The sequence below is a fragment of the Emericellopsis atlantica genome (assembly GCF_019669845.1).
Source record: "Emericellopsis atlantica unplaced genomic scaffold F5Z01scaffold_5, whole genome shotgun sequence".
Classification (NCBI taxonomy): domain Eukaryota; kingdom Fungi; phylum Ascomycota; class Sordariomycetes; order Hypocreales; family Bionectriaceae; genus Emericellopsis; species Emericellopsis atlantica.
Window position 1 is genome coordinate 636,037 of NW_025764707.1, and position 22,218 is coordinate 658,254.

Genomic DNA, 22,218 nt, shown 5'->3' on the forward strand with positions numbered 1-22,218 from the left:
ATTTACTTACCCTGCGCCTAGAAGAGTACTACTCTTTAATAACTCTCTTCCTCGTATAGATAATATATATATCTATAATAATAGATTCTATAGTTTAGTATATATCCTTCGTAATATCTATATATAATGTATTATATATATACCTTTCTTTATAGGATAAGGTATTTTTATACTTTTATCTAATATTATAAATATAGTATTTTCTTTATTTTTTCGTACTTTTCGCGGTTTATTTAGCCTTAGTTAATATAGTCTCGATCCGTTTCTTCGGTAAGGTCGAATAATAACCTTATACCGTTAAGGTATTCCTTATATCCCTTATACCCTTATCTATAGCTTAAGGCGTATTCCTTACCCTTAGTTATCTTAATACCGAGTAATATTTTTATAGTATTCTTATATTATTAGAGTTCTTTTATTTCTTTTTATTCCTTAATCCTATATTAATTAAACGCTTTTTCCTTAATATATTTAGGGTAATCTATTAATTAATACTTACGCTATATTTTCTAGTTTTATATATATACCTCGGGGTATTATATTAACTACCTTAGTATTATATATTCTATACTAGGTTTTATATATATATACTTATAGAACTCCGCCTTATCCTTTCTATAAGGATTATTAATAATATAGGTAGTTAGTCTTTTAATTAAATAAACCTAATATTTCTTTTTATTAAGCGTATAGATTTTATAAAAGTAATATGTATATAAAATCTACGAGAGATCGTAGTATTTCTTCGTATTAAGGTATATATATAGATTATCTCCTAGTATTATCCTTCGATTTATTACTTAGTTAATTTTTCTATATAAAGTCTAAGCGGGAATAACTATCTAAAGGTTTTCTCCCTAAGGTAAGGGGTTATATCGATCTATTATTACTTTAATTTATTTTACTTAAGTTATTTATTTATATAATAAGTTAATCTTAAGTATCTTTTTCTCTTATAATAATTCTTCTACGCTATTTATAGCGTTAGTAAATTCGTTTAATAAGTCGCTATTATCTTCGGGAATTATAATAATCTTATATATAATAATAAGGGTTTTAATCTTTAGGATTTTTAAGAACTATCCCGAGTCTTCCTTATCACTTTTATAAATATAATAATAATTATTATAATATCCTAACTAATATAGGGCTTCGTGCGCTATTAGTTAGTTTATAGGTCGCTTATTAACCCTCTTTAGTATTTCTTTCGTTTTAGTTACTTAATCGGGGTATAGTACCTTAAACTAGCTTAGATATTTTATATTATAGCCGGACCTAATTATATTTAGTTACTTCGGCTTACCTTTAGGGACTAGCTTCTAGCCCTAATTTCGTTCTTTTTTTAAGGAATAATATTCGCGTACGAAATACCCCTTTTTACTATAATTATAATAAGTAAGGTTCTTTTTATCTATAATAGCGAGCTATCGTTATATAATATCTAGGTCTATAAGGCCTAGTTCGATATTAATACCTAATATATATCGTTATTAGTAATTCTACCTTAGGCGGCTAATATTAGGGTAAATCTTCTATAGTTTTCTTATATATTTATTATAATTTAATAAATTAATAAAGTATTATCTTTTTTTCTTATAGCGCTTTTAAACTATCGATTCTTAATTTTAACCGCTATCGCTATATAAGTTAAGAGAGCGTTAGGCCGGTCTTCTATATATAATTTATCCTTAATTTTATCTTTAAGGCCGCGTTAAAAAAAAGCTATCTTATCCCCCTCGCTCTTAATAATCCTTAACGCGATTTATATAAATAAGGTACTATAGTCTAAGCTTACTCCCTTTTATTTTAACGCGTTTAATTAGTTTTTTATTAATTATTTTTCGTTAATAATTCCGAAAGTTACCTTTAGTATTTCTTCGAAATTCTTATAATACGTAAAGATATCCTTTATTTCTTATCCTTAGTTTTATTAAATATTAGTAATAAAATTCCTAAGGGTAGGTTCGAACTATACTAATATTATACCTAAGAGGTATCCTATTATATAACATACTTTATCTTTTTTTATATAAAATATAAAGAAAAAGTATTATTAATAAGCCTTAAGTTATATTAAGAACCCTTAAAGGTCCTTAATTATCTTATCGAACGGTCTTAATTAGCGTAGCTTTATAATTTCTCTTAAGTCCTTATTAATAATATTTTAAATAATATTAGCGCTTATATTATTTATTTCGTTCTTAAACTAAGCGGCTTATTATTATTGTAACGTTATTCTTTTATTAAAGGATCTATATACTTTATTATATTATTATTTATCTTAAGCTTATATATTAAGGACTTATTATAATTATCCTTATAGCTCGCGGACTTATCTTTTAAGGATTTTCGTATCTTTATCGTTAGAGTCGTCCGAGTCTAGGTCTATAGTTTAAGCTATCTAACTAGGCTTAGTATACTTAATTATAGCCTTACCTTTATTAATAAACTTAGAGGTTAACTTAAAGGAGTCGCTAGTTATAGTATCGTATTACTTAAGTACTTAATATAGTAATATATTAAATAAAAGCTATTAATATATAACGTTCGGGTTAGACTAGCTATAGGGTAGGTAGATCTAAAGTCGGTTTATAAATTAAGTATACTAAGATATTATTAATTTAAGCGGTCGGGTTATAATCTATATACGAGATAGTAGATCTTATATAAATAATTATATTAATAACTAAGGAGCTAGGTAAAGACTAACTATAATAAAGCGTAGCTTCCTATATACTAGTTATAGAAGTAAGGGCTTACGGGAGCGTAGTGAGCTAGTGAGCTATACGTAGAGCGTAGGCTCACGGTAAGGTCGTAAGCTAACTTATATATAGGCTTATAGTGAAGTCGTGAGCTATTATACGTGGTTAGGCGCTTGGTTATAATTAGAAGAAAAAGTGGGGTATACGTGAGAGGCGTATGCGGTCGTATGTCGGGTCGTAATAGATATAGGCGGGTAGTTCTTATTTAGACGCTATATCTTTACTTTAGGAGTTAGGGGCATAGGATATATATAACGGTAGCTACCCGCACGCCCGTTATTTCTATTATTTAATAAAAGCGGCTAGCGCGAACGCTATAGGATATGGAGGAACTAAGCTTACTATAGCCGGCCTATTCCTAACGCGTGGAAGATAAGAAACCCCGTCCGCTCTCCTATAGTTAAGCCGCTGAGGGGCTAATTAGTAGCTAGGTCGGTGACGACTAGCGAATACCGGCTGTTATATGTCTTTTTTTTGCTGTTGAGTCGTAAGGGAAGAAGAGCATGTTCATCCCCCAAGTGGAAAATACGGAATTTCTTCACTTCCGCGCAATGCCTTCTATCGCCTAAGGTTAATTCTTCCGAGTTCGGAATCCACGACCTCTAAGAATTAACGTTACTATTAGTACAAGTACTTTAAGTAATCTATTCGTCGCTCGCGGCCGTCGCGAGCCTCCCTTAGACTAAACGTTCTTGCGTTTAAGCCCTGCCTAGCATTAACACGACCATGAGCACCAAGGACCTATCTATATTACTCTTTAGTTTTAGAAGTAATACGATTACTCACTATAGTTATTTATATATATCTTAAGATTAATTGGTATAATCTAGATATTGCTTATATTATAAATAAGTATAAGCTCCTTCGCTTACGAGTATTAGAGTAATCGCCGACCGCTTTCTCCTCGATACTTAAAATCGAGGTAGTACTATCAGACGATATTTAGATTAGCTATATTATAGATCCCGCGAAGGAGATATTTATCTACGCGGCGATATATAATAATAGATCTACGGAATAGGCCGGGTAGGTAACTTTATAAGGGCCTCTTACGATAGATAAGTTCCGTCTAGCTCCTACGTTAGGGCAAGTCGAGCCCTTAATAGATAGGTAGTAAGAGAAATAGTAAATACTTAGCCTCTATACCCTACTAGAATATTATAGTAAAGGGCTAGGTAGAAAGCTTTATTAGTCTATATTCGACTACTTAGTTACATAGCTTAGAATATTACCGGAAGTACTAGTCCGTATTATAATTAAGCCGGAGAATACTATAACCCTTGGGTTATATAAGTTAATAGGATTTATAGATTCCGCGGTATATACTTTAGAGGAGGCCCTAAGGGTAAATAATAATATAGACTTTATTCCGTCTAGGCCGCTTAGAGAAAGATTCATGACTAGGTTAGGCCTCGTCTTAGCACTCAAGATGAACAGGAATGACGCAAGGAGTTGACCGTTAAAGCGGTGCCAGACTTCTTCGACGGGTGAAGTTGGGCATCATCAGGAGGAGACTGGACTTGCGTGTTGAGGTGCTCGGTGCCCTTGGCCCCTTTCCCCCGCTCTCGGACGCTGAACTCATAATGAGTCATGCATCCATCTATCAACAAGATCATGGACCACGCCAGCAACATGCCCTGCTCATGACTTGCACGCCTGCTTCCAATTTGCGTCCCCCAAGCCTCAACTCCAAGTCCAAGATGCCTCCCGTCCGCGAGCTGGACCTCCTGCACAAGGTCGCCGTCATCAGCGGCGCCTCGCGCGGCATCGGGCGCGCCATTGCCTATCACCTCGCCTCGCGCGGCTGCTCCATCCTCGGGACCTGCTCTGGCCATGCAGGCGTCGACGCGCTCTCGACCGGCCTGAGCGAGGAGGTCTCGAGGCGTGTCTTTGCAGCGACCGCGCGGGAGCGCCCAGAGAGCCTCCAGATCAAGGGCCTCGTGGCAGACATTTTCTCCGACGACTGCGCCAGCGTTATTGCCGACGAGCTCAGCAACGCGTTCAACGGCCGGGTGGACATTTTCGTCAACTCGGCCTGCGACCCGATGCCAGGCGTCATCGGCGCCATGGGCCCGGACGAGGTGCGGCACAGCCTCCTGGGCAACATCCAGACGCCCGTCATGATCGTGGAGGAGCTTGTCCGCCGACGCCTCTTCCAGCCGGACAGCCGCATCATCTACGTCTCGTCCATCCGGTCCCGCCAGCCCTGGAGCGACCAGCTCATGTACGCGGCCGGCAAGTCGGCCGGCGAGTCGCTATGCCGCACGTGGGCACAGGCCTTTGGCGGCAAGGATGACAGGTACGCCTTTATGGCCGGCACCACGGCCAACGCCGTCACGGCTGGGCTCACTGAGACCGAGGCCGTCGTCAACTGCGGGCCCGAGGCCGTCCAGCGCTTCCAGGACGAGTTCTTCCCGTCACAGAGCATCCCGCGCTTCGGACAGCCCGAGGACGTGGCCGATGTCGTCGGCCTGCTGTGTGGCCACGACGCAAGGTGGATCACGGGCTGCGTCGTCAGCGCCAGTGGCGGTGGGATCAAGATTGGGTGATGCCGTCGGGTCCTGCAGTAGATGGCGCCTGCATTCTCTCAAGTTAACAAAGAGCAGCGATGAGAGCCACCCCCCCTGACTCTCGCACATCTTCTGCGCCTCGTCTTCAAGAGTCTATCCTCCTCCTGGTGCTGTGGCTGTCTCCAGTCTGTAGGCACTGTAATTCAGAACGGATTCTACGTTCCCGAGCTCAAGTTAGGTTAGGTGGCGGACATTCACGTTGAACCCTGCCTCTGCTTCGCCTCCTCTCCCCCTTCTGACGGTACCAACTCGACATCACCAACAGGCCAGCCCCAATAGCGAGCACACTGCCCCCAAAGACCTGCGCATATAGATATCCCCCGCCAAGCGCCTCCATGGCCTGCACAAGAGCCCCTCCCAGCGGCGGGCCCGTCAGCTTCGCGATCGAGACCACCGCGAACGCCATGCCCGTCCTGGCGCCCATCTTGCCCACGTCCTTGGTCAGACTCGCGCAGCTCGCGGGGAATAAGGCCTGGACCGCGGCTGCGAAGGATCCGTACAGGCAGCTGAACACGAATAAGCCAGGCAGGTCGCGCACGGCGATCCAGCTGTAGAACATGACGCTCGTGCAGAGGACCGCGAGGATCAGTGTGTGTAGAAGCCCGAGGAACTTGTCTGCGATGAAGCCGAAGATCACTCTGCTCAGCGCGCCGATGGCGTTCATGGCGAGGAGCAGTGTGAGAGATGTTGATGTGTCCACGGCGATGTAGTCCTTGCCGTACTTGCTGACCTGTGTAAACAAATAATTAGCACCAAGTGGTCAGCTTGAAGATTTCATGTTCGGAGAGAGAGAAACGTAACCCACATAGTAAAACGCAAAGTACAGAGCAAGCCACACAGCAAACATGCCCGCGCAGAAAAGCGTGTACGGCGGCTCGCGGAAGGCGGACCACTCAAAGAACCCGGCAAACGTCACGTTGCTGTTATTCTTCTTCCTCTCCAGGGGTGTGAACCGTGGCTTCACCAGCGCCAGCATGACCGCCGCGTTGAACAGCACAATAAACCCCATGACCCTGACCGTCCAGCCGTACCCGATCCGTGGCATGAGCTGCTGCGCAATCAGCGGGAATACGACGCCTCCCGTCGAGGTCCCGCTTGCCGCGATCGCCATGGCCACAGCCCGCCGCTTAGAGAAATACGTGGGCACGTTGGCGACCGTAGGACAAAAGACCAGCCCGTCCCCCAGCCCCTTGCACAGCCCCTGTGTCAACAACAACTGCCAATACGTGCTCGACACTGACGCCGTCATGATGGCCAGGATCTGCAAGGTGCTGCCCGCGACGACAGCCGGCCGGAGGTAGCCCATGTCCAGCGCGCGGCCAGACACGCTGCCGATGGCAAAGGCGAGGAAGATCTGAAGCGAGCCGATCCAGCTTATCGACGATGAAGCGGTGCCAGAAAGGAGGGTGTCGGTGTAGTACGACTGGAAGAGGCCGAACGAGGTCATGTACCCCCAGCCATTGAAGGAGCCGAGGTGGGCGACGGCGACCTGGGCCCAGGCGCGGAAGCCGCCGTCCGGGTGAGGCAGCGGAAGTGTACATGTAGGGAGGTCTACTTGCTGCTGAGCAGGGGCTGTGGCCGGACTTTTGCTATTGTCGTCGTTTGCGGCGTCTTGGTTGGCGAGCTTCATCTTCGAGGCTGCGGTTATGTCGCTGTCCGACCTCGTCAGTTAGGACTGGTTGTGGTGCTGCTCCGTAATCGGTATTGAAACAAGACAGTGATGAGTTATTGATTGAAGAAGAAGAAGAAGAAGAAAAGAGTCTTCTGCCTTACAAAACAGTCTTATACGTATGTCCTTAAGATCCGTGAGGCTCTGATGTGTCATAAGTAGAGAAGTTGCAGGGATCTGAACCAACAGGCACGCTTATAAATCCAAAGCGACATCAGATAAGGTGCGCAGACCACAACGGCAGATGTACTGTCGATCATAAGCGCTACGGGGCAATCATCCAGAATTTAGAGGCGTTTAAAGAACTGAGTATTTCTCAACAGACAGTGATAGTGTGGAACCACAATGTACGCATCGGAGCTTGTTGCGGGCCTGAAGAGTGTATTGATGGTTGCTCCGTACTCGGCAGCACGTGTTTACCTTAGCGGTAGGGGCCTGTCTTTGAAAATATGACCTGCCGCCAATTGTCCTTCGATAAACCGCTAATGTATATCGAGATCTACTTCAAAGAAATTGTGATTTAGTAAAAGATAATTATTTACGTGATATTTTCCCCAAGCTCTTTCTGGCTTTATTTATATTTTTAAAAACAGCCCCCTCCCCCGCAGTAGTTTAACTTAAAGTTAGTGCAGTGGGCCTGCAAAAGTCGGGACAATCGACTCCACAGCCCACCTACCCTGCGACATGTAATGAATAGGTATTGTTTTACGCACGTAATTTACAGCACTTCTAGATGGGTTATTATATATTTCTTGACATTCTATAGTTTTGTCACAGCACGAGATGTCCGGGAGTTACCCATCGGGGAACATCTTTCGTCGCCATCCGCAACTTGAACCGTGTCGATTCTATTCACTCGACTCCCGGGTGAGCCTTTCGATGAGGCTTACGATGATCCCATGCCGGAGCAAATTGAAGAGAAGTCGTGGTAGAAGAGTGGAAGGTCATGCTGAACCGCATGCGCCAGTGGAAAAACCCCTGTGGTTGACGCATTTGCACTGTCTCAGGTGGCTCGATTCGCAGCATCAGGGTACCTGGACATTGAATTGATCCATGTGAGACGGAAGTTGAGCTACTAGAGTATCAGCATGCTCCCGCATCACGAACCTCCTTTGACTCGTTCGAGGACAACATGAAGCGCTACAGACAGCAAACACTTTTTGTGATGTCGAACACAGGATCGTTTTTACTCACGATGATCTCGCCTCGCACAATATCCTTATACATGATGGCCACGTTACTGGCTTCATCGACTGGAAATCTGCTGGATAGTACCCTGAGTTCTGGTTATTTACGACACCATTGAGATGGCCGGGTCGCGATCGCCAAGGTGGCGCCATGTTCCGTAGGCTCGGTGGTGAGCGATATGAGATGGAGTTGAAGGCCAAGTTGTCACTAAGAGATCTGACGGTGGATTCGTGTATCTCGGCGTAATTTTAAGCGAAGAAGTAACCCGTGCAACCCACTATGGCCAACCACTTTGCCCTCTTCACTTCCTCTATGTATCTCGGTGCGACGCCCGTTAGTTCATCGTGTCGATGGATGTCTTTTAAAGAAGACATCTCGCTTCTTCTGGACAAGTGGCACTTCGTCAACGTAGTGCGTGCCCCCTGGCACGAAAACCAGGTCAAACTCCTTGTCGGCTTTGATGAGGGCGTCCGCCAAGCGCAGCGTTGACGCTGGATCAACGTTGGTATCAAGTTCGCCCGCCACCAGCATCAACAGACCGCCCAATTTCTCCGCATGCGTGACTTTGGAAGACGCCTCGTAGCTGACATCGACGGGGTAGCCCATCCGCACCTCGCTCCATTGCAGGGTGTCCAAGCGATTATCGTGACACCCGGACAAGGCCACGGCCACTTTGTAGAAATCTCTGTGGTGGATCACGGCTGCCGCAGCATTCTGGCCTCCGACTGAGCTACCGTAGCAGCCTATGCGGGAGAGGTCCATCCGGGGTCTCGATGCAGCAGCAGCACGGATCCAGGCAATGCGGTCAGCAAAACCGGCATCCTTCAGGTTCTTGTACCACACGTCGTGGAATGCTTTGGAACGCCAGTTCGTGCCCATACCGTTGGCACAAACCACAAAGAATCCTTCTGGGCGGTGCTTGACCGACAACTTACATTGATGGCTCTCCTGGAGGACCAAAAGGGAAGCGCAAGCGCCATGTTGCCTCCACTTTCTTTGCTTCTTCATCCGAGTCTTCGGATGAATCCATCATCGAATGCTTGCGTTTGATGCGGTCCTCTCTAGGCGTCCTTTGCCAGACCTTTTGGAGCTCTTGGTCTAGGATACGCACTACCTTATCCTATAGTATAGTGCGGCTTTTGGCGTCGCTCACCCGACGCTCGTGGATGGTGCGAGAGCCGACAGTATTGTAGCCAGAGAGCCGCAAGTATTGTAGCCGCAGAGCCAAGAGTATTAAAGCCGTACGGCCACTCATTGAGTAGTATGATCCTTTGACGGGTCATATCGTAGTGCGCCGTTCTTGCTTCGTCGGCTGCGGAGAGAACCGTGGGCAATTGATCAAAGTCCAATGTAGACGCGGTCTCCTTTAGCGTATTCCACATCGTATCATCGAAATCAGGGAATCGGCTCTCAGGGTTCAGTTCAGCCGGTGATAAATTGCACGGCAATGTCGGCGCAAGAGTTGACCCTGTCGCCGATGTTAAGTATCTCGAACAGTCAAAGACGAGGAAGAACTCCCTCGTCGCGCCGTTGGACTTGTCGGACTTGTTGTCAACTCGGTCTTCTTGCCTTTGAGAATATTCCTGGGGGCTAAGCAAGTCCTCCAAAGGTTGGACTTTGCATAGAGGCAATTGATGAGGTGTGATGATGATTGATGATGAACTCGAGAGAAGGACAGGAGGGGTGCACTCCTCTCGCTCATCTAAGTAACAACAACAATGCCATATAGATGCCCTTTCCCGATGGCTCTTGGTTGGGGTCAACGGGGGCCCTGGAACCTTCCCTGGCCCGGTTGGAGCGGGCAGAACTCGGGAGTCAGGAGGCCACCTTCGATCCAGCTACTTTCAATGTCAGCAAGACCAGCTCAATAATCGCAAAGTATCCCGGCGCGTGTAAGCGAGTAAAAGGCTGAGTTACAAGAAAGAATTGAATTCACTCAGTAAAACTTAAAGGTTGACGCAAACTTTCGCCCGCGAGCCACTAGCAGAGGAAACTCTGAGCGACCCAGGCTTTAACGACATATCGGTGCGTTGATCGCAACGGACATTCACATACATTGAACATCTTGACCAAAATTTGAGCCAGCAGGTCGAAGGGACTGGTAGCTTCATAGGTCGGAATCAGTCGGACAAAGCCCAAGCATTTCACGTGTGTAGACCATGGGCAATATCTACGTGTGTCATTCAGTATATAACCATGACAGTACGCCCCGGGTTCAAGGCATCATCGTTATAGCAATGGGTCATACAGCACCTCAATACTGTTTCCGAGAGGGTCTAGCACAATGGCTGCATAGAATGCCATTGAGTACTGACGCCGTCCAGGTTTTTCGTTTCTAGTGCCACCTGCGTTCTAGAATCCCATGACAGTCAGCAAACGCGATTTTCAACTGCTCATCGGGATGACAGCTCTAGATAGTAACACAACCCGCTGATACCACTTGTTCACCTGCTCCATGCTTGTTGAGCTGAATGCGAGTTGTATTAGGGCAGCGCGGTTCTCCTGAGTTTGCCGTCGTATCGGGGCAGCGACTTGTCACTCGCGCCGCGGTCGAGCCAAAAATGAGGCCCGGGGGACGGAGTACTCAGCCCATTTGTATCCTGTTCTTTTCCTCTGCCGATCATGCTTCGGGAGCCGATGCGCTTTATGCCGTGATGCGGGGCTTTCTTACTCACAAGTACCAAGTGAATGATAGTCCAGTGCTGCTGGTCATGACTTTACGTTGTTGCTGTTGCTGGTGGGATGGTGACGCTGGTCCCCAGAATGGCGAAATCTTCCCGACCAGACTTTCATAAGGATGATAGTCTGGCCCGTGACAAGTCCACTCGCTCTTGGAAAGACTTTTATCCTGTTCCTTCATCAGTAAAATCGAGTCCGGATTTTCGTCTGTGAAGTCCATGTCGTCCGTCGAATCCAGCTCGTCCTGTGTAAAGTCCACCTCGTCGTCTGTAAAGTCCATATCATCTTCTGTCCAATCCATATCATCTCCTATCGAGTCCAGATCATCTTCTGTCAAGTCCGAATCATCATCTATGTCCACGTCGGGTTCTTTGGGCTCTACTGACGGTAGCGGCGGTCCGCGCCGCTCATTTGCACGCAATAACGCCCACGCTCGCTGCCGATAGAGTCTCATCTCCTCGCAGACTTCCCAGCCGACGCCTTTGCCGTTCGCGTGTGTTGTATTTCCTTTGTGAGGTAGGTGTTCCGGAAATTCGGCGAATAGGTGCTTAATAGTCTTCTTGAAGTCGCCGTACCTCATGGCTAGCATGCTGTGGACAGCATTGAACCCTGCGGAGGATAGAAATGCTAGCAGTATGCCATACCAATCTCCGTAGTCAGATGAGCGACCTCCCCGACGCATCCACGAAATATGCTGACTGCTCAAAATTTCAAAGATAGATTCCATCCTTCTGTCGTCCGTATCTTGCATGACGCTGACAGCATTGGGGTCAATATACCTGCAGGGATTCTCATTAGTCGCTCCGATGAACTTCCCAGACGGGAGTCCGTGGTCTAGCATTGCCTCGTAGACAGTGATGATGTACTCCCGAACACACTTTAGCGAAGACACGTCAACCAAAGTGTAGTCTCGTGGTCGGTATCTCGAAAGAAGCTTCCAGTTCCAAGACCGTAAGTAACTGGGACGTTCCGACGAATCGTCTAGAGCGACAGCTCCAGGGTATGGCGAGTTAGGCTCCTCCGAAGTAGGCCCATAAACCTTGCAAAGAATCTCGTATTGCATGAAGGCTTTGTAGACCTTGAGGCGCGTCTTATAGCTCAAGTCATCCGCGTTAAATGCGCTGATATATCCCTGCGTCTGCGTCGCGTCGACGAAAGAAACATTTATATAGTATGAGTGAGACCAGGCGGGAAGACGATGGAATGCCCATGGGAGATGTGGACTCGTGGCCTTGGAGAGGTAGTCGTTAATATAAGCCCGGAGTCGCCGGCAAAAGCCATGAAGCTCCCTTACTTTCGCGAGATCTGGATGCTTTATGCGGCAGGGATTAATCAGCTCGTGGGCTCCCCATGCCATCAGGTGCGCTTGGATCAAGGCAGCTCGGCTGTGATTACCTTGCCTCGGGAACTGTATGATTGCCAAGGCATCTTGAATCGTATCGCCAGGTAGGTATCTCTTGATGAAAGCGTCGTGTAGACATACGCAGCTCGCAGTCTGGCGAAACAATGCCGGTGATGCCCGTATGGCCTTGAAAGCTTCGTCAAAGTCTTTGAGATGTGTGAAGATCCGGAGAATGTGTTCTTGAGAAAGCTTGGCGAATGGGTCCATCTTGAAGCGCTTGCGAAGGATTTTGGGTCGTGAGGTCGGACAATGTATTCTGAACTGCTGAAGTAGAAAAATGCACACCTCAATCATGCGGTGCGTGCTTTATACAGGAACTCACGTGCCTGAGCTTTAGCTTCAACCGAACTTTTTTTATGCTTCACTGCCTTCGGTCTTTAAACATGCACGCGAAAAGCAAGAGGCCACATTTACCTCGCGCGAGACTTCATGATCAGATGACGCTGCCCGCGGGGGCGCGCCATGGTCAGTCAAACCTTCAGTCCGGTGAAGGCTATTAGTTCAATGTTAGTTGCCGCGAAGTGTTCGTGATCACAGCAGGCGCATTAGTGCTTGCCTCTGTGGTGTACGGACGGGTCAACCCGATGTTCACAGCCATAGCATTGACCTATTGCTTATAAAGACTGGTGATGGGTTCAATTACCACATACGACCATACCCAGTGGAAAATACGGGATCCCGTCCGCTCTCCCATAGTCAAGCCGCTGAGGGGCTGACCAGTAGTTGGGTCGGTGACGACCAGCGAATACCGGCTGTTGTATGTTTTTGGTGTTCTTTTTGCTCAATCTGTTCTCCGCTCTTTGCCTCTGCAGACGGCTCTTGGTTGATAGACGTGGATGGGCGACACATGTCTCGACGTGCGAATTGGGCGTGCATGCCGAACGTAAACTGTCACGATCGGGGACTGATGCCCCTCTCGGTTCCTGGTGAGATCTTGTGAACCGCCAGGTCAACATTCAACTGAAGCGATGGGTTGTGATGAGACTCGACCAAGCCATCGTCGACTGTTCGTGCTGTTGGAGGAGGAAGCTTGCTATCTGACGTTAAGTTGAAAGATGGCGCGGAATCTTGCTCAGAGGGGCAATGACATAATTATAGCAGGACTTTTCTGTCCCCCTTCTGTGTGACAGCAGTCCACACGTCTTTTTGCCAACAAAGCGGCTTGAATGACTAAGCGTGCCTTGTCCCCTCGGTGAGGCAGCTGTTGACCGAGCGCGACCAACGACCAAATGTGCCCTGACAAAGACCAACTGTTCTTCTCTCCTTCTTCTCCGTTCGCGATGTAGCTCAGCATGGCCTCTTCGCCCCCCTACACGTACATACAATGCCCATGTTCCAACGAAGAGCCAGCCGAGGGCAGCGACGCGTCCTCCCCCGAAAGCGACTCGTTCCACGACGCGGAGCGCACTTTTGATCCACGAGCCCCGCGGTCCAACTACAGCCTTTATCCGTTGGAATACCTGCTGTACTGCGAGGAGTGCCAGCAGATCCGCTGCCCGAGATGTGTCGATGAGGAGATTGTGACCTACTACTGCCCCAATTGCTTGTTCGAAGTGGCGAGCAGCAACTTGAGGAGCGACGGCAACCGGTACGTGCCAGGTGCCGCGGCTGGTTACATCTTCGCTCAGCTAGCTAACTACTCCCAGTTGCACCCGGAATTGCTACCAGTGCCCCATCTGCTCTGGACCTGTCCAAGTCGGCGAAGTCCAGGCCGAACCCGAAACGAACCTCCTCTCCGCCGACAATGCCACCGCCGCACCGCACGGGCCTTATGCCCTCTTCTGCCAGTACTGCAGTTGGGTTTCGAGTGAGATTGGCCTCGAGTTTGAACGCGCGAGCGGCATACCCAGCCAGCTTGCGAAAATGAAGAATGGCGGCATCCCCAGAATCACAGCCAAGGAGCTCAAGGAGAGGCGCAAGGAGGACCCTGACATGCCGCCGCTTGAAGACGAGCTGGTCGATGCGGAGCTACAGTACAGCGCCTTGAGGAGCTTCTACCAGTCTCAGATCAACGGGCCGAGCAATGGCCTGCCTGGCGGGTTGAGCCTTGGCGATGGCCACAACTTCTCTTCGCCCGCGGCGTTGACGCGCATGATGAGCATGTGGCAGCCCGGCGGCCGCGGGGCCCAGGGCAAGACAGCCGGGCCGCCTGACGTGTTCCCCGAAGCCACCGACACGGACAAAGGCCTCAAGCTCGCACAGCTCGACGAATCCGCCAAGGTGCAGAAGCTGCTGAATGGTGGGTGGAACGAGACGGTGTCCAAGGACCAGCTCCTCGGGCAACTGGAACACGCCCATTTCCAAGATGAGCTGCGCCCGCTGCAGTGCGTTTTACGGACAAAGAGGTCCAGGCGATGTGCTGTCTGCCGACACATCATCTCGAAACCGGAGAACAAGGTGGCATCAACCCGCTTCAAGATCAAGCTTGTGGCCAAGTCCTACATACCAAGCATATCGATCCGTCCTCTGGAGCCACGGGCGCCCCCTGTGCCTGTAGGCATGCGTCCACAACAACCGCAAGAGCCGCCTCTGAAGCCACTACAGCCGTATCAGTACATCTTGACCTTCAAAAATCCGCTCTTCGAGAAGCTCAAAGTAACACTGGCTACGCCGAATAATACCCCCGGGCGCTTCTCAAGCAAAGTCGCGTTGCTGTGCCCACAATTCGACATTGACCCTGTCAAGGACATGTGGGAAGACGCACTGGACGGCGATGACCGTTCAAGGACCGAGGAGACGGGGCAGGCTGAGGCCGGCAAGATCTACAAGAGGGGCCGGAACTGGGTGTCCATCATCCTGGAGGTCATCCCTCCACTGCTCAGTGTGGACAGTCTGCGGCCGCACACGGCATCAGGGGAGCCGACCGACAGATCGCCTCTCCGGGAAGACGAGAAGATTCTGGAGATCCCCATGTTTGTACGCATGGAGTGGGAGCCAGAGGCACAACACGATGTTGGAGATCGTGTTGGCAAGGACAGGAACGAGGGGCAGAAGCGGGAGTTGGCATATTGGTGCGTGCTTGGCGTAGGACAGATCAGTCACGAGTGATATTTCCGTTACGATATGCAGCAGCGACAAATGATACCCAGATTCAAGATGCAATGGAGACCCAATGGAGTGATTCGTGCCAGATCATATGGCAGCTTGTGTCATTACAAAGCTACCTTTGTCTCTCCCTCTCTCAAAAGACGCCATGCCCTTTTTGATAAACCGGTTTGATGCTAGAAAAATCACTCCCTGAACCCCATTGGATATAATCCCCCATAGTTACCGACGAGACATTTAAAAGTCGGTGGCCTGGCTCTGAGGGAACTCAAAGTTGACGGCACGGCCTGTGAGGCGGCGGTAGACCTCGGAGTAGGTGTCGAGGCGGTAGTCAACGCCACCACGCTCCTTCTCGTCGAGGATGACCTTGAGGAGCTTGCTGCCGTCCTCCTTGGTGCGGACGCGCTTGCCAACAATCTCGACGGGGTAGGTGAGATCGGCGAGGATGGCGTCGTGGACGGCAGTCAGGGTGCGCGAACGGGGGCGCTTCTGCTTCTGGGTGTTGCGGCTGCGGGCGGAGCGCTTGGGGCGAGGCAAGATGCGGCGCGAGGCGAGGATGAGGACGTGGCGGTCGGAGAACTTCTTCTCGAGCTCACGGGTCAAGCTGTCCAGGTGTTAGATGGCCGTGGGCTTGCAGGAATTATGTTTGTTGCTTACCGCTGCTGGACGCGGTGGAAACCGGCCAGGGAGGGGACGGGGACAAAGATGACAACAGCCTTCTTGCCGTGGCCGACCTCGATCTATTGTAGACCACAAGTCAGCATGCGAGCTCCAGGACTAAGCCTTGGACCGCTTCCCGTCCTGTTCCTCAGAAGTCAATGTGTACGCTGGCAGTGGCGTGCGACCGCACGAAACCCCCCGGGTGCTGGTTTTCCTTTTTCAACGCGCGGGTCGAAGAGAGGCGCACAGGGAAGGGGGGGTCCGTCGAGTCGCTCGCAAAAGCCATTGTTTGTCCTCTTTGGAAACAGGATCTCGAGAGAGTGGTGCGTGGGGGAGAAGAGTTCGGCTTCAATGTTGGGTTTCTTTCATACCTCACGGGCGGAGACGAACTGCAGAGGGCGCAGGGCGACCTTGAGGTCGGCGGTGTTGGTCTCGAGGTCGAACAGAGCCTGAGCAATGCTCTGCTCGAGCTCAGAGGGGTTCTGCCTCGAGGGGCTGTTGGGCGCGATCTTGTTGAGGGCCTGGCCGGACATCTTGACTGATTTCGATGGGTGGTTGTCGGTTAGTAGAGATTCGCGATACCAGCGTCCGTAAGTTTTGGCGGGCAATTGCGAGTTTCGATTTGGCGCCTGGGGTTTTCGTGCCCTGAGAGTGGGCCTGTGCGAGCGGCGGGCCTAGGTCACGTGGGGTGAAAGATTCCAGCCTGACGCTGAGTCATCTGAGGACGAGATACGAAAGGTACGTACCTTCCCTGGACTAAAGCCACGGCCCACGACATTCCGTCCAGTCTCAGTCTCAGCTCATGAGTTAGTGGACCAGGTGAAGAGAAGCCGTCTCATACTAAGGTACGACGCTCGCCAGTGCCATTTAGGGAACGCAATAACTGCGCTCGTTACCCCGATCGTATCTACGTAGTAAGTATCTAATCGATGAGCATTCGTGGAAAGGTGTCTCGTGGTACCCAGTTTTGATGAGCTGGGCATCTTCAAAGTGCATCACACCAACGTCCAAGTCACAAACGCCCGCCTACAGATGGCGACGACGCTGGCATGACCGATGATATGTCAATGAGCTCCTAATCAAGTGAGCTATCCTCCGACGTAACTTCAAGACAGCGTCTATTCTTTCAACGCATCGGGAAATTACACACAGGCTTTGCTGCACCTGAGACTCAATCCAATGAGAACATGATAAGCGAGTTTGCAACGCGACGTGGATAGCCAAGGGCAGAATACAGTCAACGAGACAAAATGAAAGGTTTCAAACGAAAGAATTCATATATCTCCTGGTTGGCCATCAAAGACACCAATTATTATTGACAACATCCTCGATTCAGCGAAAGTGATCGGGTCAAAGACTAACTACAGGGTAGGTAGACGCCCTTGACACAGCTCGTCGGCCCCGTGAGCTGCCTGCAGAGTGCATCACCAGGTGGGGGCGATACGTCGTGCACCAGGCCCACCTCCGCGGTGATCGAGACATTCCTCTCCAGCTCTGCAGGTCAATCTCAGATCATTGCCCAGACATACATACATCACCATGCAATCCGGCATCTCAGGTACACATCGCCAGCCCCATGGGGCAACACCAAGCTGACTGACGCAGCGTCCGAGGAGCTGCAAGCTCAATTCAGCTCCTTGCTGGAGAGCCCCTCGACGTTCGGCCTCCTCGTCACCATTGACAAGGAACAGCTCGTCCCCGTCGAAACGCTTCCGGCCAAGGGCTCATCGTTCAACGAGAACCTCTCCGTGCTGCAACCACACATCAAGCCCGATGCAGCGCTGTACGCGATCCTGCGCCGCCACGACGATGCCCCCCACCTGATCGCCGTGACGTACGTCCCCGACGCGGCGCCTGTGCGCCAGAAGATGCTGTTCGCCTCGACGCGCCTTACGCTGGTCAGGGAGCTCGGCACGGAGCATTTCCGCGAGAGCATCTTCACGACTGAGGCGAGGGAGCTGACCGAGAGCGGGTTCAAGAGCCACGAGGACCACACCAAGCTTGCGGCGCCGTTGACGGAGGAGGAGCGGACCTTGAGTGAGGTCAAGAGAGCGGAGCAGGAGGCCGGCTCTGGCACCGGGCAGAGAGAGATTCATCTGAGCAAGAACCTCAACATGCCGGTGAAGGAGGACGCGCTCGCTGCGATGCAGGAGGTTGGCCAGGAGGGGGGCCGCGTGGTGGTGATGCTGGTAAGCTAGCGAGCCCTGTTTACCTCTTCACCAAGGACGGGCGACTGACAATGGCAGAAAATTAACACAGACACCGAGGTCGTCGAACTCGTGCCCGAATCACCGACACCGACTACCATCCCTGAGCTCGTCCAGGTCATCTCGACGACCGAGCCGCGTTTCACTTTCTTCCGCTTCCAGCACACGCACAACGGGACCGAGCAGAGCCCAGTACTCTTCTTCTACACGTGCCCTGCCAGCGCGGGCAAGTCGATCAAGAGCCGCATGCTCTACCCGCTCATGAAGCGCGCCGTTGTCACGGTCGCGGAGCAAGAGGCTGGTCTGAAGCTGGAGAAGCGCTTCGAGTTTGAGGACACGAACGAGATCACGGAGCAGGGCGTCATGGAAGACCTGCATCCGAAAGCGGCGTCGCGACAGGGGTTCAGCCGGCCGAAGCGTCCCGGCCGGTGAGCTTTCTTTGATTTGGGATTTCGACACAAGGACGTGGGGTGTGAAGCAACGAGCGTGATGGATGCAAGAACATGACGAATAAATTCATCTAGAAGATACAGAAGAAGTGCTGGTATCACAGCATTGCATGCACAATATGCCGTCGCCCGCTTTCCCTTTTCGCTGTCGACCCCCTGCTTTCTTCTGCAAGGACATGCCTTCACACCGTCGCCTCGGCGTCTTCCTTCACTTGGACTACACGCGCAGATACATGTTAGAAACGGAGTCCTACACCACTCCTACGCAGCAGGCTCCAGCACTGGCTCTACGAGCAGCCTGTTCCACTTCTACTCCTCGTACTTGCCTCCGGTAAAAGCGAGGTTGCTCCTCTCCAGCTTGTCCTTGAGATATTCATAGACGGTGAACGTCACAGCCTGACCCGGGGCGACACGCATGATGCGCGGTGTGATGCCCTTGTAGAAGGCGTGGAATCCTTCTTGTCTGGGGGCATTGTCGTTAGTGACGTCTCCGATGTCCTAGCGCGCAAAACTTACTTGAACATGTCGGCGGCGATTCTTGTTATCCTCGTCCACGCGCTCGTCCCAAACTCAGCCGGTGCCTTTTGCAGCCTGGTCTTGATGGTATCAATGGGCGCATTGCTCAGCGGGCCCATGGCACCGCTCACTAGACCGATCATGGTGGTCTGCCAGCTGGGCAGGTTCTTGCCCTCGTATTGCGGCTGCCACACCTTGAGCCACTCCTTGAAGTACGAGTAGGCGGTGAAGTTGACGGCCTGGTTGGACCCCTGGCGCAGGGCCGTCAGGCTGACACCGCGGTACAGCGCACCGAACCCCTCCTCGCGCACGACGGTGTACAGCGCGTGCGCGGCGTTGCGATACTTGGGGACGTCCAATGGGTCGGCCATGGAGTGGTGCTGCGCCTGTAGCCGGATCTTGATGACCTCCATGGGCGTGACCACGGCGACGGCCTCTGTGACACCGGCGGCCAGGCCCGCGAGAAAGGTCGCCCGACCGGACACGATGCCCGTCTTCTTGTCCGCGAGGGACTGTTTGTACGCCTCAAAGGAGGTGAAGCGGATGGCCATCTTGGGCACGATGCCCGTGAGGACGGCGCCGAGACCCTTGTATAGACCGAGGGGCGTCTCCTTCTTGATGATCTCGGAGCCGGTCTTGAGGAAGCCTCGTTTCGGGGCGCCGGGTTGACGTGCGCGGCGAGAGAGCTGCATGCGTACTTTGATCGTGTCGAGGGGGTGGCAGGCCAGGGCCTCCATCATACCGGCGCCGCCTCCGGCTGTTTACGTGTGAGACAAAGTAGCATAGGGGAAAGAGAGCATTGAGACGTACCAATGAGGTTGACGGCGGCCGTGGGAGGCTGCTTTTTGCCATCGGTTGTCCGCGGCATGGTGAGCTGGCTGTGAGGGCGCGGCGAGAGGAGGAGTGAGTGGGATGCGCGCTCGTCTAGAGAAGGGCAGTGTGCCTGTGAAAGCTGGGATTGGGTAGGCAAAGTAAGATGACAGTGAGAATGTCAAGCCACTGAGCGCGTGCCCACAAGATATACAATTAGTAGCAGACGTATGAATCACTCACAGTCCCGAACAAGGAGGAAGCGAGCAGCGAATGAACGGGTTCTTTCGGAAAGATGGATCGCTGGAGGCTGCACGTCAATGTATGTAGATCGATGGGAGCTCCAGTCTCCAAGAGGTGCGTGCGGCAGCCAGCTCCAGGGTCTCAGGGCGTCTCGGTTGCGGTGCCTCGAATCGGTCGGATTGGCATATGATAGCCGCCGTAGGTCAGGTCAGTTGGTCCGCACAAAACGCCACAAAAAGAAGTCTAGTTTGGGGAGGAATGGCGAGGAAGTACAGTTGAGTCTATGTATATTGCCCTTTATCTTCATCCATCTCGTCAAGTACTACCGTGGCTTACGTCCATGTTGGCTGCTACGCATCCGCGGTAATCTACCAACACGTCCGAGTCCTCAGCTACAGTCCCGCGGCTGTTCTGCTCGCACACGCAGTATACTTCTGGGTGCCGTCATGTACCTAAGGTACTGTACCGACTGAAGTTAGCAGGGAGGGACTGTCACTGGACACCGGCCGGACGGAAGAGGCGGGGCAGATGGGGGACTCACTTTACTGAATGTGGAGGAGACTGGAGCCCAGCCCATCGTGCCGAGCTCTTCAGGAGATTCTCATCTACTCATTTTTTAGTCCTGCACCTTCAGCATAGACCTCTAAAACAATATCCAAATGATCAATTGATCTTGCCTTCATCCTGTTGTTGTTGGCTACGAGCGTGCATCCTTGGTATGACGTAGGTCGACAGCACCTTGCCCATAGCCGACCCCAAGCCGATCAGCTTGTGAATATGCGGGGGAAGCAGGCTGTGATCAGCCTCTGTTCCCCAAAACGGACGTCAATTGGAGATCGGTCAGTGGCGGATGGCTGGTCGGATGGCTGACTCCAGGACCGAGACAGAGTTCGGCCAGCGTCGTCTTGCCGGTAGCAGCCGAGGTCCAGACCAGACCCCAGCGCTGGAGTTGGTTAGTCGCACTTGGTAGCGAGGCTGGAACGTGTCAGTCACCACCAGCCTGGCAACTGTGCCAGGCTGCTGCGACTTCGGTGAGGGATGCCCTATGAGTCAGCCGCTTCGACGGAATTCAATTAGATCATGTCGATAATCTTCACGTGCTCTCCATACCGCGTCCGGGATTTTCAGGCCCAGACGTCCTGCCCCTCCAGCCCGACTCCTTCCTCCGTTCTGCCAAATTTCCCCAGATTCCGGCCCCACCTGCGCCGGCGAATGTCCCGGACCCGGACCCGGATCACGGGAATCCACCCCGATCATCCGCGCCGCTGTGATATCAAGGCGCAAAAGCCTGGTCAGGCAGTCGGCATATAATTACCTCATAAGGGTCTCTCTGAGCGGCTTCGATACTCTTTCAAAGACAAGTACATAAGGGCTCACGGCTTAGCGAGTCTTTACAAATATCGAGGAGAGGACTTTCTACGCTGATCATCGCCGATTCAGGGAATGCACATTCGCTTTATTGTTCGCTGCTTGCCAGCCGTGAGCAGCACCAGTCGAGCGCATCTTCGCGCGTCGGCATTTTACAAGCAGCGGGCGGCCGACATGTTGGGGTGACTGATCACAATTGGTGCGTAACCAGACCCGGAACATCCACCGCCTTTGAACCCAATATTGGTCCGTGGACTCGCTCTTTCAACCAATATTCGTCGGATCAATCATTGCAGACATGGGGATTCATACCCAAGCTCGGAACTTTGTTCTTAAAGCACACCGCGGTGGCATCTGTCCCCCTGGCCTTTGTCGTGCATCGTCGGCGGTAATCGTAAAGACTTCAATGTCAAGGCTGAAAAGTGCAATTGTCTTACTAACCGTGTTAGGCACGCACTAATGCAAACTGATCCTCCAGCACTGGGCCACTCAAGGCATTCGACTTTGTAGAAGTTCATAGGGTATCAAGGTCCAAGGTGCGGTGCGCGTGTCGGTGACTAGGCAGATGGAGGGCCGGACTTTTATGAAATGTCCGGGCCAGAGCGAGCCGCCGATGCTGCAACAGCAGCGGAAAACACAGGAACCGGAGA

The 22,218-nt window shown here is 50.9% G+C and overlaps 9 protein-coding genes across 9 annotated transcripts; 4 read left to right on the top strand and 5 right to left on the bottom strand.

The window, feature by feature from the left end:
* Positions 1 to 3,987: 3,987 nt before the first annotated feature.
* F5Z01DRAFT_595982 (uncharacterized protein) lies at positions 3,988 to 4,206 on the top strand (the record flags this gene model as incomplete). The annotated part of the gene is made up of 1 exon (XM_046260735.1): positions 3,988 to 4,206. A coding segment is annotated over one exon (219 nt), but the record flags the coding sequence as incomplete, so codon positions are not given.
* Positions 4,207 to 4,462: 256 nt separating this feature from the next.
* On the top strand, positions 4,463 to 5,311 carry F5Z01DRAFT_617597 (uncharacterized protein; the record flags this gene model as incomplete). The annotated part of the gene is made up of 1 exon (XM_046260987.1): positions 4,463 to 5,311. The coding sequence occupies one exon, from the start codon at positions 4,463 to 4,465 to the stop codon at positions 5,309 to 5,311; it is 849 nt and encodes a 282-aa protein (XP_046121080.1).
* A 190-nt stretch (positions 5,312 to 5,501) lies between these two features.
* Positions 5,502 to 6,962, bottom strand: F5Z01DRAFT_679828 (major facilitator superfamily domain-containing protein; the record flags this gene model as incomplete). The annotated part of the gene is made up of 3 exons (XM_046265556.1): positions 5,502 to 6,062; positions 6,138 to 6,883; positions 6,917 to 6,962. The coding sequence occupies 3 exons, from the start codon at positions 6,960 to 6,962 to the stop codon at positions 5,502 to 5,504; spliced, it is 1,353 nt and encodes a 450-aa protein (XP_046121081.1).
* A 1,566-nt stretch (positions 6,963 to 8,528) lies between these two features.
* On the bottom strand, positions 8,529 to 9,068 carry F5Z01DRAFT_671601 (peptidase S9, prolyl oligopeptidase; the record flags this gene model as incomplete). Its single annotated transcript, XM_046264719.1, has 1 exon — positions 8,529 to 9,068. One exon carries the CDS (start codon positions 9,066 to 9,068, stop codon positions 8,529 to 8,531), a length of 540 nt encoding a protein of 179 aa, XP_046121082.1.
* Positions 9,069 to 10,860: 1,792 nt separating this feature from the next.
* On the bottom strand, positions 10,861 to 12,477 carry F5Z01DRAFT_633926 (uncharacterized protein; the record flags this gene model as incomplete). Its single annotated transcript, XM_046262001.1, has 1 exon — positions 10,861 to 12,477. One exon carries the CDS (start codon positions 12,475 to 12,477, stop codon positions 10,861 to 10,863), a length of 1,617 nt encoding a protein of 538 aa, XP_046121083.1.
* Positions 12,478 to 13,498: 1,021 nt separating this feature from the next.
* Positions 13,499 to 15,377, top strand: F5Z01DRAFT_647863 (dynactin p62 family-domain-containing protein). Its single transcript, XM_046263012.1, has 2 exons — positions 13,499 to 13,858; positions 13,917 to 15,377. Exons 1-2 carry the CDS (start codon positions 13,563 to 13,565, stop codon positions 15,316 to 15,318), a joined length of 1,698 nt encoding a protein of 565 aa, XP_046121084.1. The 5' UTR covers positions 13,499 to 13,562; the 3' UTR covers positions 15,319 to 15,377.
* F5Z01DRAFT_647864 (ribosomal protein S7e) lies at positions 15,378 to 16,584 on the bottom strand. Its single transcript, XM_046263013.1, has 3 exons — positions 16,347 to 16,584; positions 15,973 to 16,055; positions 15,378 to 15,919 (listed from the first exon to the last, which is right to left on the bottom strand). Exons 1-3 carry the CDS (start codon positions 16,506 to 16,508, stop codon positions 15,553 to 15,555), a joined length of 612 nt encoding a protein of 203 aa, XP_046121085.1. The 5' UTR covers positions 16,509 to 16,584; the 3' UTR covers positions 15,378 to 15,552.
* Positions 16,585 to 17,514: 930 nt separating this feature from the next.
* F5Z01DRAFT_633929 (uncharacterized protein) lies at positions 17,515 to 18,614 on the top strand (the record flags this gene model as incomplete). The annotated part of the gene is made up of 3 exons (XM_046262002.1): positions 17,515 to 17,533; positions 17,581 to 18,164; positions 18,222 to 18,614. 3 exons carry the CDS (start codon positions 17,515 to 17,517, stop codon positions 18,612 to 18,614), a joined length of 996 nt encoding a protein of 331 aa, XP_046121086.1.
* A 136-nt stretch (positions 18,615 to 18,750) lies between these two features.
* F5Z01DRAFT_456265 (mitochondrial carrier domain-containing protein) lies at positions 18,751 to 20,487 on the bottom strand. Its single transcript, XM_046259865.1, has 3 exons — positions 19,958 to 20,487; positions 19,148 to 19,904; positions 18,751 to 19,094 (listed from the first exon to the last, which is right to left on the bottom strand). The coding sequence occupies exons 1-3, from the start codon at positions 20,013 to 20,015 to the stop codon at positions 18,941 to 18,943; spliced, it is 969 nt and encodes a 322-aa protein (XP_046121087.1). The 5' UTR covers positions 20,016 to 20,487; the 3' UTR covers positions 18,751 to 18,940.
* Positions 20,488 to 22,218: the final 1,731 nt, after the last annotated feature.